Source organism: Delphinapterus leucas, chromosome 16 (genome assembly GCF_059928025.1).
Source record: "Delphinapterus leucas isolate spDelLeu-1000000601 "Yukka" chromosome 16, BTC_Dleu_Yukka2, whole genome shotgun sequence".
NCBI lineage: Eukaryota > Metazoa > Chordata > Mammalia > Artiodactyla > Monodontidae > Delphinapterus > Delphinapterus leucas.
In genome coordinates, this window is record NC_143144.1 from 61,513,685 (window position 1) to 61,527,987 (window position 14,303).

Here is a 14,303-nt window from a genome sequence, read left to right on the forward strand (position 1 = left end):
GTAGGGCCCCGCCCCCTCTCGTACAGCTCTCATCTGTGACTGGCCCTCGGGCACCGGCTGGCCACACCTCCTCCCCTCGCACATACACAAGAGTCACGCGCCTTTCAGCTGGAAACTTGGCGTGCTGAGGAGGACGCTGGCCCTCGTCTCCCCACCCATTTATCTTGCCATTGGTTCGCGGCGCCGCTCACGGCCACGCCCCCATTCCAGCCCCCTGGCTGGGAGGGCGGACGCCCGCTCGTGATTAGCTAGCTGGTCTGCCTGCCTCTCGCAGGAGCGGCTGGCATTTCTCCCCCCTCTCCCCCCTCCCGCCAGCCTCGAGGTTCCTGAGCTGGCCCAGGCCGAGTCAGTGTCAGTCAGGGAGGCGGACTGCTGAGCAGTGGGTGCGAACACTGCGTTGCAGTCTCGCCCAGGGGCCGGTGCCTGCGCTCGCGCCGCCGGGTGGGAAGGATGAAGCTGCAGCTGGAGCAGCCACCTTATGATTGGCTGGGGCACTTGTGAACCCGAAGTAAAGATGGCGGGCGGGCAGGCAGCCGCCGCACTGCCCACTTGGAAGATGGCGGCGCGCCGCAGCCTCAGCTCTCGCGGCCGGGGGGTCCTGCAGGCGGCGGCTGGACGGCTGTTGCCGCTGCTTCTGCTGAGCTGCTGCTGCGGCGCGGGCGGCTGCGCAGCGGCGGGCGAGAACGAGGAGACTGTGATCATCGGGTTGCGGCTGGAGGACACGAACGACGTGTCGTTCATGGAAGGGGGGGCGCTGCGGGTGAGCGAGCGGACCCGGGTCAAGCTGCGGGTGTACGGGCAGAACATCAACAACGAGACATGGTCCCGCATTGCTTTCACAGAGCATGAGCGGCGGCGCCACAGCCCGGGTGAGCGCGGGCTGGGGGGCCCTGCGCCGCCGGAGCCGGACAGCGGCCCCCAGCGCTGCGGCATCCGCACATCAGATATCATCATCTTGCCCCATATCATTCTCAATCGCCGTACATCAGGCATCATTGAGATCGAGATCAAACCGCTGCGCAAGATGGAGAAGAGTAAGTCCTATTACCTGTGCACGTCGCTCTCCACGCCAGCCATGGGCGCCGGCGGCCCGGGGTCTGCGGGTGGCGCCGTCGGGGGCAAGGGCGGCTCTGGGGTGGCCGGGCTCCCGCCGCCCCCGTGGGCCGAGACCACCTGGATTTATCACGACGGCGAGGACACCAAGATGATCGTGGGGGAGGAGAAGAAGTTCCTGCTGCCTTTCTGGCTGCAGGTGATCTTCATTTCGCTGCTTCTGTGCCTATCGGGCATGTTCAGCGGCCTCAACCTGGGACTCATGGCCCTGGACCCGATGGAGCTGCGCATCGTGCAGAACTGCGGCACGGAGAAGGAGAAGAATTACGCCAAGCGCATCGAGCCCGTGCGCAGGCAGGGCAACTACCTGCTGTGCTCGCTGCTGCTGGGCAACGTGCTGGTCAACACCACGCTCACCATCCTGCTCGACGACATAGCTGGCTCAGGCCTCGTGGCGGTGGTGGTCTCCACCATCGGCATCGTCATCTTCGGGGAGATCGTGCCCCAGGCCATCTGCTCCCGGCACGGCCTGGCTGTGGGGGCCAACACCATCTTCCTCACCAAGTTTTTCATGATGATGACCTTCCCCGCCTCTTACCCCGTAAGCAAGCTGCTGGACTGCGTCCTGGGCCAGGAGATAGGCACCGTCTATAACCGGGAAAAACTGCTGGAGATGCTCCGGGTCACAGACCCCTACAACGACCTCGTAAAGGAGGAGCTGAACATCATCCAAGGGGCGCTGGAGCTCCGCACGAAGACCGTGGAGGACGTGATGACTCCCCTCCGGGACTGTTTCATGATCACCGGCGAAGCCATTCTGGACTTCAACACCATGTCGGAGATCATGGAGAGCGGCTACACTCGGATTCCAGTATTTGAGGGGGAGCGCTCCAACATCGTGGACCTCCTCTTTGTCAAAGACTTGGCCTTCGTGGATCCAGATGACTGTACTCCCCTGAAAACCATCACTAAATTTTATAACCACCCCTTGCACTTTGTTTTCAATGACACCAAGTTGGACGCTATGCTGGAAGAATTTAAGAAAGGTGGGAAATTTTGCTGTCTTTCATTGGCTTGCTCTTTCTCTCTCCATCCTCCTCCCTACTTGAGTCCTCTACCCTCAGAACAACCCCCCAAGGCGAATTGACCGGAATTTCTCTTCTCTTTTAATTGCAAAGTTGAAAGGATGGCATGGATTTGGGGATGGATTGAACTAGTAAGCGCTTCTAGGTTCTTTAAAAGCACAAGACTGCCATCACTTGCTTTTTCCCATATCAAAAAGCAGGGTTCCTATTTTCTGTGCATGGTACTCTTCCCCCCTGCAGTCTGGTCTTGAGAGGTCTGCTGCATTCATTGCCCGGATTCTGAGTGGGTAGATGAAAGTAGGGACCCGCTCATGCTGTGCTGTGCCATTTGGTTGACCTGTACTAATTGCAGGCATTTGGAAAACGTTTAAACAGCTTTTCTAAACCCTATACAATCACTGACGTTTCAGAGATTGGAAGTGCATTTTCAGTAGTTTCTGTTCTTGGTTGTCTGGTGACCTGTGGGAGAGATTAGGGTCCGCTTTGGAGAATATGGTATGGGATAAGCCAGGTATCACCAAAAAAATTCACTCGTTTGGATGACTTGCCTTAGCTAGAAAAGAGGGTTTTTTTTAAAACTAAAGCTATTCGTTAATATATAACTTGGAAAGACCAGAGGTAAGTTAACCTTTTATGAGGCTCTATCTTACCTAGCTTTCTTCACTATTTGTTTATGTTTATCTGACAACAAATAAAATTTCCCAAACCAAGTGTGGTTTTGGCAGAAAGCTTGGACCTTTAACAATGGGATGAATTCCTCTATTATGGTTTATTTATTTCTTGAGACTTTCTGGCTTAAAAGTGTTCTTTTAACCTTGATCACCTGGTACATTAAATTGAAGCCAGGGAAGAGAAGTGCAGAGTGTGGTGTGCTCACCTTTCTTGCATCGTGGTATTTTCGGTTTGTTTTACCATGTAATGAACAGGTAAATAGCAACTCATACTATTACCACTGAAATTCTAGCTTTAAAAACGTTTCCAGTAAATAGCTAGTTTTGTTATTTGAAAGCCAAGGGATACTGAGTTTTTAAATTGTTATGATGCTGGTGCATGTTCATATATTATGTTAGAATGTGTGTGTGACCTTTAATGAACTGATAGTCCTCACAGCTAACTCTTCCTTCTTCAAATAGGATTTTGATCACTGACAGTGGTCTCTCCACTGAAAAAGGTCATGTGTAAGTGGTGACAGCTCACTGGATGTGATGATTTGAACATAGAGTGTGTAGTTGTCCTAATTCCATTTTCTTGCCTGAATGGTGTCCTCTCTGGAACAGAATCACATTGCGGTAATTTTCAGATAAAGGAATAGAGCAGAATGTGCTTCAGAGATTGGTAATTTGCATTTAAAAGCAGAAGGAGATTCTTCTGGATTCTTAAACAGTAAAAAGAAAATGTCCATTATCTCTAGGTGACAAAGCTTCTTTTGGGACGTCATTATTCTTTCACTACTAAATTGTTAATTAGAGCATCTAGCCAGTTTCTTCTTTCATTTTGCTGCAGTATCTGTAATATAGAAAAATATCTTGAAATGCTCGAAAATGGCTTTGAAATACTTTATTTTCTTTCTGTTGCTAAATTTCCCAATATTGATACAGATAATATAGTCTATGTTTTTTTTATTATTCAGAATTTTTGCATATCTACTGATGGATTGGTAGCACTGGTGTGTACTCCCTGCTGAAGTCTTTTCTTCACTTCTGTATCTTTTTTCACTTTGAGAATTTAGTTCTGCACCTTGCAACTCATTAATCCTTCCCCTAACTCAAAATTTCAAAATTTGCATTATTTTGAAATTTGTTTTTGATTGTCCTTGAACAGTTTTCCTATGACTGATTTATTTTTACTAGGAACTTTTTCCTCTCCCCAAATTACTTCTCACAGTATTTTCTTTGAAATGGATCCTTTAAAGATTGAGTTGCTAATATTTTCCCATGAATTTAAAAAAAAATTATTTTATTTTTGGCTGCGTTGCATCTTCGTTGCTGCACGCGGGCTTTCTCTAGTTGCGGCGAGTGTGGGCTACTCTTTGTTGTGGTGCGCAAGGCTTCTCATTGCAGTGGCTTCTCTCTGTTGTGGAGCATGGGCTCTAGGTGCACAGGCTTCAGTAGTTGTGGCACACGGGCTCAGTAGTTGTGGCTTGCGGGCTCTAGAGCACAGGCTCAGTAGTTGAGGCACACGGGCTCAGTTGCTCCGTGGCATGTGGGATCTCCCCAGACCAGGGCTCAAACCTGTGTCCCCTGTATTGGGAGGCAGATTCTTAACCACTGCACCACCAGGGAAGCCCTCCCCTGAATTATACTAAAAAAAAAATGCACAAGATGTTATTTTTGTCTGTAACCAGAATGATGTATTCAGTTAAGAAGACAGTACAGATTAAAGGTACATTCAAGCTAGTAGCATATTAGGGAGAGTGGGCAAAGAAAGTTGGTTGCAAATGGGAAATTTAAGCCATGATCTTAAAAGGATAGAGTGGGTGCTTGTTACTGAAACTGTAGGAATAACTAATTTTTCACCTTCCCTTCATTGATCTTTTTTTGATGAGTTTGGTCACTTTCACCTTACTAATAACTGTGTTATTTCTTTCTTTTGTGTTAGTTAAAATATTTCACCTGATTTTTTTTCTTTTTCATTTTCTAATTCAATTATGAAGTTATGTGAACAGTCAACCTGCTATTGTTTTTCTCTGTTGAGTAATGGTGTGTGGGATGGTTTGAAGGCTTTTTCTTCTTTTTCCTCTTTCTTCTAACAACACCAACTGTAACTCTACCAAACTGTTAGATCCTTAATCCAGATCTCGTTGAAAATTATCCTTTCTAATTAAAATGTCTGCATTGAAGCCTTTCCTGGATAGAGCTCTACATCATTAGTCTGAATTTTTCTTTACTAAGGAGGGGGAAACTTTCTGTAGTGTGGAAAGAAGTGAAAAGCTACCTTTATGTAGTGTATGTAAATGTTTTCTTTCTAATGATTAGAATTTTTTCCTGGCTGCCAGGAAACTTATAGCTTTACTTGAGGTTGGAAGACAGTAATTATGCTAATTTTTACAGTTAGCTTACTATTATTATTACCTATTTATTTACTCTCTACCAGGTACAGGGCTTAGTGCTTTACATGAATCACCTTGTTGAAATCTGATAGCTGAGCAAAGCATCATCTCCATCTTACAAATGAGGAAATTGAGGCATAGGTGAAATGATGTGTTCAAGGTCATTCAGTAGTTTGTTGATTTGGGATTTTAACTTGGTCTGTGTCACAGCCAAACCTGCCCTCTTAACCATTCTATTATGCTGATCCCCTTGATCCTGATTTTACATTTCTGTTTTAATTGAATGTGAGGTTTGGTCAAAGCATTGCCTCAGGGCTTGTTGAGAGCAACAAACACAGAAATGTATTTAGACATATATATGGCCTTAAACCCAGTGCTTCTGTGATGTTGTACCTAACGGTTGGTGTCCCCACTCACTGTTAAATCAATTTTTGGCCTGTATGACCCTAAATCTAAACAATCCCATTTCCACTATTTGCAGGTCAAGCATCACGATTCACTTTGACAGTGTCTTATGCTAACACTGTGGTGTTTGACTAATAGCTAAAGTATGTAGTCATGTTTCACGCTTGGTCTCCTACCTGTTTGTGTTGCAAGGCTGACCCAAACGCAGTTTTGTGTTTCAATCTTGATTTTATTTACATCTTTTGTAGCCACTTATGTGACAAACAGTTGCCCGTGAGCATCCTGTACAGCCCTGCCCCCCTGTGGTCCATGCCATCAGTCTTTTTCTTTTGTGAGTTTTATAGTTATTTATAAATCTAAAACAGAGAGTAAAAGTAAATCCCACTAGTGGATTATGAGAATTTTGGAAAAACCGTCTAAAGCAACGTAGTGTAGAGGAAGGAAGAGTTAAATAAGGTTGCTACCTTTGTGTGCAGAAAGTGCCCTGGACGCTCTCCCTATACCTGACAAAACCTTCCTAACAAAAGGTAGTGGGCTCTGAGCCACCCAGTTGTTTGTTGGTTTGTTTGTTTTGCTTTGTTTTGTTTCTTTTAGCTTTGTAACAATTGCATTCCAGTATTGCAGAGCTTGCTGTTTCATAGCTGCTAGAGACAGGCTGTTTTTTAGCTTTTTTTAAAACTAGGAACAGGTAAGCTCATCAGATAATGTTCTTTAAGAGAAGAATGCAATGTGTAGTTTTCACTTAAAACATTTGGTGTACAATTCTCTCTTCCTATAACACAAGTCTTTCCATATTAATGTGCTGAGAGTTTAATATTTAAAACTTTTTTCCTCACCAAATAAAGTGTTCCACTTGCCTAGAATCTAGGAGGATGTCTTTATTGATGTTTAAAAGTATGAATGGTGTTGAGGGTGAAGGGATGGATGTATTTGTTTCTTTGATCTTGTATGTTTATTAACTTTTTGCAATAACACATGTGATACTATTATAATTCTGCATATTTTTAGAACATCATTTTGAAACATCCAGATAGTATAGAATCAGAGCTGGAAGGCAGGCAGCTCATGGCTCATCCAGTCCAGTGTTTGTGAAGGTTACCAGATGATAAAACTTACTTGGATCACTTATTCAGAACTAGTTCCCTAAGCCTCACTCAGAGACGTCCTCAACCAGAATCTCTTAGGGAAGGGGGTTTGGAATCCATACTGTTAACAGTTACCCTGAGGTAATTCTTTTTTTTTTTTTTTACCCTGAGGTAATTCTTGTGATTAGGTGAGTTTAGGAAACATTGGTCTAGTCAACCTCTTAACTAAGGAAAGTAAACCCTGAGGAGAGAAAGCTAAGTGACTTGCTTAGGGCTACCCACCTAGCTAGTAGCATCAACAGGACTAGAACCTATGTCCCTGACTCTAGCATGGAGTTCTAGCATGGAGTTCTCTCCATTCCAACAAGCAGGACTTCTGGTTCCAAGTTCAAGGTACCTTTAAACTCTTGTTAAAGGCAGCCGCATACTGAAAAAGCAAATATATAGGTTTGCCGTTGGTTTTATTTGCCTTGTGATTTTGATGTCAATATTTTTGATATCCAGCATTCAAACCATCTTTGACAGGCATTTTGTTACATGGAAAATAAGTCTGAATGTGTGACCTCATTTTATTTTAGTTTACTTTGAGTTTTTTTACTCTGCTAAGGTTAGACTACGAGTGTGTTTTAAGAAATGGGTATTGATATCTAGATTGAAGCCTCAGGTAGTTCAGTGTAAGCTATTTCTTCTTATTTTGAGTTAACTTGTTTTAGATATCCTCGAATGATTTTGTTGTTGTTATTTCTTCTGTGAGAGTAATGAAGATTGGATTTGGGACTATGGGGTGAAACTTCTTTGGCGCTTTTAATTTTTGTTCAAGGTACAGGTCTGTGAAGTTTCCATTGAAATAGTCATCAAAGCATTTGAAGCATGTGTTCCATTCATACATCTATGGGCCCCTTTTTTCAGGTTTTTTATAATGTAAGCTAAATTCTTTCAGATGATGCAGTCTGACTTGGGGGTTATTTGTGTTAGAATCACCGAAGCCTTTTAGGTCAGTAGACACCACAGTTGAATATCAGCTCTGACTTAGTATGATCTGGACAAAACAGGAAAGGATCTTGTTTTGCTTTTTCTCTTGGTTTTTATGGGGATTACGTAGCACCTGCCCCTTCCGCTCAAAAGGGCCTCAGAATTATTTAAATTCTGAAACATTCCAAAGTACTGTGACGTACCCGTGAATTTTAATTATTAGCAAAACCTAAACAAGTTTAAAATATTTTTAACCAGGAAAATGCACAAAATACACTGAGCCAACATAATATTTTATGGTTTTATTTGCTTTTGAACTACTTAAACTTTTAAGAACAAACCTCTGGACTCGAATTAGATGTTTACAAAACTTTAGTTACATATAAAGTAGTATGTTTCTTTCTAAAGGGCCCTTTTCTCTAAATGCATGTATTTTAATTGGTAGTCAGCATCAATTCCAGTAAGATTTGCTTGGCGTATAAAGAACATTTATTAAACTAAATACATGGAAATGGATGACTGGGATTGAATACAATTTTAGTATTGTCTTTTCATCATCTTTTTCTCAGAACACAAATGCGAAACCCCAAATCCTACCAACACTGCAAAGGAGAGACAATAAGAAGCATTCTTTCTTTCAGATCACATCACTGGCACCTCCAGAATGTCTACATAGAGAGATGTTAGGGGTGGCAGGCTGTGGAAGGGGAAGAAAGGGGACTAAGAACAAGCGTCTTCTGTAGATGATGTTTATTAGACTGGCTTAGGGCTTGATGAAGGTAATGGGGGTGCTGACCCTCCCCCACGTTTACATCTGTGCAACCGTTGATCATAAATACTGCTGTAATGATGGTGAGATCCTCATGTCTTCATACTTAACCCCCTCTTGCTGTCAGACCTAGGTGGGATTTTTTTTTTTTTTTTTAAATTCACGTCCTGTGGGGAGGATACCACCTGCTAGCATAAAGGTTAAGAAAAATGTGCTCTTCCTGGATCTACTTTGGACAAGTAACTTAACCTCTTTAAGCCTCAGTTTTTTCCATAGTAAAATGGGATATTTTGTAACTCATAAGGTGCTTAGTAAGGATTCATGTGATAATGAATATGAAAATGCTTCTAGTAGTACTTGGCACTTAGTGTTCAGTTCACCATTATCTTTTTTTTTTATTTATTTTTTGCGGAACGCGGGCCTCTCACTGTTGTGGCCTCTCCCGTTGCGGAGCACAGGCTCCGGACGCGCAGGCTCAGCGGCCATGGCTCACGGGCCCAGCCGCTCCGCAGCATGTGGGATCCTCCCGGACCAGGGCACGAACCCGTGTCCCCTGAATCGGCAGGTGGGCTCTCAACCACTGCGCCACCAGGGAAGCCCCACCATTATCTTTATGTAATGGCTCTGTAGACTCTTCCACGTTGTTCTTGGTCTTTCTCTAGACTAAAGATTGCAAGTCAAGAGAGATGCCTTGGGCCATGTGTGCTGACCGTTGTTATGAATGTTGAAATCTTTTTTTTTTGGCCGCTGCGGTTGGCGGGATATTAGTTCCCCAACCAGGGATTGAACACGGGCCACGGCAGTGAAAGCGCCGAGTCCTAACCGCTGGACCGCCAGGGAGTTACCCTGGATGTTGAAATCTTGAAAGTGGCTAATTGTTAGGTTTTTCTTTTTTTTGTGATTGAATTCTAGGCTTTTTTTAGCGGTTGCTGTTACTTATGAGATGGCCACATGTGTATATATTTTTAAGGAAAACAAGGCAATTGATTACGTGTTCTACCCTCCTTAGAGTAAGAATGCTGAATTTAAAAAAATTCTTTGTTCTCCTTAACTGTAAGTGACTGAAAAAAACAACAAAGTTTAAAAGAAATAGAACAAGTGCTCATGGATTTTGGAAACCTTTGAAGAACTAGAGTTTGAAGACTAAAGGAAGATCTCAGATTACTCAGATAAAATCTTTTAACATTGATTACATCAAAAGCATAAAAAATGGCAATGTCTAATATAGCAAGTTTTTGTTGCTTATAGCAATGTAACTTTTTAATACTTTTAGAAGGCAACCAGGAGTCATAAAAATGTCCTACAAAGGGTTTAGTAATTTCCCCTGGAAATCTTAATTCAGTGATATAATTCAGGAGAAGAAAAGAGTTACGTTGGCTTTTCATGTTGTATGTATATTGCAAAAAATATCTAGAAATAGTGAAAAATTCGAGATAAATGTATCTAACACTTCAAGATGGACATGGAGGGGAAGGACTTAAGAAAATTGTAGGTGTCAACTAATCACAACCATTTAATGATCATTTTGAAAGCCATGTAGCAGTACGGGAAAAATTTTGCTGATTATTTTGCATAGATTATAAAAATATACATGTATACAGACTGAAAGGAAACATGGAAGAAGTGTTAATAGTTGATGTGTTAGGATAGGGTAATCATAGCCAGTCTTTGCAAAAATCCCTTTGTTAACTTTGTAGAATAACATACCTGGAAAATATTCAAATCTGCTGAGAACATTATGAGTCCTGGTCTTAGGGAAAACTAACCTTTACTAACAGAGAACTCATTCCATTTCTCCTTAGGAACATTTTACTGCTGAAACAAATGGTTACTTTAAAATTTTTAAAAATTGAAATCTAATTCACATACCACAAAATTCACCCTTTTAAAGTGTACAACTTGGCGGCTTTTAGTGTATTCACAAGGTGTACAGCCATCACTACTGTCTACTTCCAGAACATTTTCTACTCCAGAAAGAAACCCATCAGTAGTCACTCTCCATTCTCCTCTCCCCACAGTCCCTGGAAACTGTTAATCCGCTTTCTGTCTCTATGGATTTGCCTGTTCTGGACATTTCATATAAATGAAAGCATACACACTGTGGCCTTTTCTGTCTGGCTTCTTTTACTTCGTGTAGCGTTTTCAGGGTTCATCCATGTACATCCATATGGCATGTATTAGTACATCCAAGTACATACATGTAGCATGTATCATTATTTCATTCATTCATTTTTTATGGTCAAATAATATTCTATTTTATGGATATACCTCTTTTTGTTTATCCACCTATCAGTAGATGGACATTTAGGCTGTTTCAGCCTAGTTTTTGGTAATTATAAATAATGCTGCTGTGACTACTGGTATACGTGTTTTTGTGTGGACATAAGTTTTCAATTCTCTTGTGGGATAACTAGAAGTAGGATGGCTGGGTCATATGGTAACTCTATTTTTAACTCTTTGAGAAGCTGCCAAACTGTTTTCCAAAGTGGCTGCACCACTTTACATTCCCCCCAATAAGGTATGAGAGTTCCAATTTCTCCATATCCTTGCCAACTCTTGTTATTGTGATTTGTTTGTTTGTTTGTTTAATTATAGCCATCCTAGTAAGTGTGAAGTGGTATCTTATTGTGTTTTTTTTTTTTTTTCTGGCTGGGCTGGGTCTTAGTTGCGGCACATGGGATCTTTAGTTGTGGCATGCATGTGGGATCTAGTTCCCTGACCAGGGATTGAACCCGGGCCCCCTGCATTGGGAGCGCAGAGTCTTTAGCCACTTGACCACCAGGGAAGTCCCATCTCATTGTGGTTTTGATTTGTATTTGCCTAATGGCTAATGATGTTGAGCATCACTTCACGTGCTTATTGGCCATTTGTTTATCTTCTTTGGAGAAAAGTCTCTTCAGATATTTTGCCCATTTTTAATTGTGTCTTTTTATTATTGAATTGTAATAGTTCTTTATGTATTCTACATACTAGTTTCTTACCAGGTATATAATTTGCAAATATTTTCTCATATTCTGTGGGTTGTCTTTTCACTTTCTTGGTAGTAACCTTTGAAGCAGAAAAGTTTTAATTTTGATGAAGTCCAACTTCTTTCTTTTTTTTTTTTCTTTTGTTGCTTTGTTTTTATTGTCATATCTAAGAAACCATTGTCCAGTCCCAGGCCACAAAGGTTTATGCCTGTGTTATCTTCTAAGACTTTCATAGGTTATCTTTTACATTTAGGCCTTTAATCCATTTTGAGTTAAGTTTTGTATGTGCTGTGAAATAGGGGTCTAACTTCATCCTTTTGCATGTGAATATCATGTTGTTCCAGCACCATCTGTTGAAAAAACTACTCTTTCCCCATTGAATTATCTTGGCATCCTTGTCACAAGTCAATTGACCGTAAATGCGAGGGTTTATTTCTGGACTCTAAATTCTTTTCCACTGATCTATGTCTTCATATGTCTTCATATGACAGTACCACACTCTTTTGGTTCTTGTAGCTTTGTACTAAGTTTTTTTTTTTTAATAAATAAATTCATTTATTTTTTAATTTTATTTTTTAAATAATTTTTTTAATGTATTTACTTATTTATTTTTGGCTGTATTGGGTCTTCGTTGCTGCGCACGGGCTTTCTCTAGTTGTTGCGAGCAGGGGCCGCTCTTCCTGCAGTGCACTGGCCTCTCATTGCAGTGGTCTCTCCTGTTGTGGAGCATGGGCTCCAGGTGTGTGGGCCTCAGCAGTTGCAGCATGCGGGCTCAGTAGTTGTGGCGCATGGGCTCAGCTGCTCCGTGGCATGTGGGATCCTCCTGGACCAAGGATCGAACCCATGTTCCCGGCATTGGCAGGCAGATTCTCAACCACTGCGCCACCAGGGAAGTCCCTTGTACTAAGTTTTGAAATCGGAAGTATGAATTCTCCAACTTTGTTCTTCTTTTTCATGATGATTTTGATTGTCAGGATTGCTTGCATTTCTGTATGAATTTTTCATGGATCTTCTTGTCCATTTCTGCAAAGGCAGTTGGAATTTTGATAGAGATTGCATTGAATCTGTAGATCAATTTGGGGAGTATTGCAGTGTTAACAATATTAAATCTTTCATCCATGAATATGGGATATCTTTCCATTTATTTAGGTCTTCTTTAATTTCCTTCAACAATGTTTTGTATTTTTCAGTGTATTTGCAATCTTTTTGTTAAATAAAATACTTGGAATAAAATTTTTTTTGATGCTATTGTAAATGGAATTGTTTTATTACTTTTATTTTTAGATTGTCCATAGGTAGTATATAGAAATATAATCTATCTTTGTATATTGATCTTGTAGCCTGCAACCTTGCTGAACTCATTTATTAGGTAACACATGGTTCTTAAAATAGGAAAGTGCTTTTCAAAAATATGTGAATTTTGGGGGGGTTACCTTATGTTTCATTTGATTGTAGTGGACTTTATTTTTTCCTTAAAAAAAGTTAGGCATTTTAACTTAACACTTTCATATGTATAGAGTGAAGCTCTATTGACGACTGACATTGTCATTCTTTGGGAAATTTGTTAGGAAAGAGTAACATTTCTATTTCAGATTCAGATTAGATATACAAAAAAAGAAATAGGCTATATGAAATGTGTCAAAGAGACCAAAAATATAGCTGGCTGGAGCTTGGGAGTTTAAAAGTTAATTTGTTTCTGTCTAATGTTTAGAGTGGTTTTGTATCAGACTTGGGATTTGGGCTAGAAGATGAGCACAGAAAAGGCTGCATTTGCTTAGTATCTAAGTGGTTCTGTAGTGCCTTTCTTCTCCAGGCCCCATTTTACCAAGGGTTTTTCTTTGGGTCGTTTTTACAGAGACTAGGAAAAACCCTGACTTTTAGTCACTCTGCATTTCATACTGTCATTGTCAGTATGATTCTTGAGGTTTTGGGGTACCAGGTAACCAGAAGAGACAAAATGAAACTCTATGCTCTTTTTTTTTTTTTTTCTTTTTTTGTGCGGGGAGTGCGGTGGTGGTGGTGGGGCTGGTAATCTGAGAGAGAGAATGTTTTCCCATGCTAGCAAAGACAGACTGAGGGCATCATCTGATCTTTATGGGAGTGTGCAAAGCCTCAGTTTTTCCATTTGCCCATCTGCAATCATAAAAACAATGTGCTGACTCAACTTGGAGCCTCTGCAGAATGGCATTCGGAGCTTAGGCAGTACTGAGAAACATGCAAGAGATGGAAATATTTGAGCAGGTTTTTAGAGGTAACATTAAAAACAGCTAGAATGAGACAACATGCTCTCTCATCTCTTTCAAGATTTGTTTCCTTTAGTCACTAGTGTACCACCTTGATTTAAGTCATGGCAGGAATAATTTGGTTTCTATAGAGTTGATTACCAAGCAGAGAGATTTTTCTTGCTCCAGTGGTTATACTTTAGGGTCATGAGATTGTTTGGGGTGGGGGTGAGATTCTGCTGCAAGCAAATCAATTGGGTAAAATACTATTACCATCATATCGTGTGGGCCATCTGCTAACTTTTTTCTTTGAAATTTTTACTTCCTTGTTCCTACTTCCTTGTTCCTGTGTACATACATTTACCTGCAAAGGCTAGAAGAACATTTACTAAAATATTAATTGAAAATGACTACCTCTTGATGGTGGGTTTTAGGGGAGGAAGTATGTTTTTCTATGTTGCTTCAAGTTTTTTTAAAAAAATTTTTTATTGGAGTGTAGTTGATTTACAATATTGTGTAAGTTTCGGGTGTACAGCCCAGTGATTCAGTTATATTCTTTTTCAGATTCTTTTCCCTTATAGGTTATTAGTTCCCTGTGCTATATAGTAGGTCCTTGTTAATTCTTTTTTTTTTTTATAATTTTATTTAATTTTGGCTGCATTGGGTCTTAGTTGCTGCGCGTGGGCTTTCTCTA

At 41.3% G+C, this 14,303-nt stretch overlaps 1 protein-coding gene across 1 annotated transcript in view; it reads left to right on the forward strand.

Annotated features, from left to right (window-relative positions):
• The first annotated feature begins 231 nt into the window (after positions 1-231).
• The window catches only part of CNNM2 (cyclin and CBS domain divalent metal cation transport mediator 2), a 144,916-nt gene continuing 130,844 nt past the window's right edge, over positions 232-14,303 (forward strand). Inside the window, exon 1 of the mRNA XM_022568888.3 lies at positions 232-2,099. Within this exon, the coding sequence (XP_022424596.1) occupies positions 479-2,099 (1,621 nt within the window). The 5' untranslated portion in view covers positions 232-478. The remainder of the gene's footprint in view (positions 2,100-14,303) is intronic.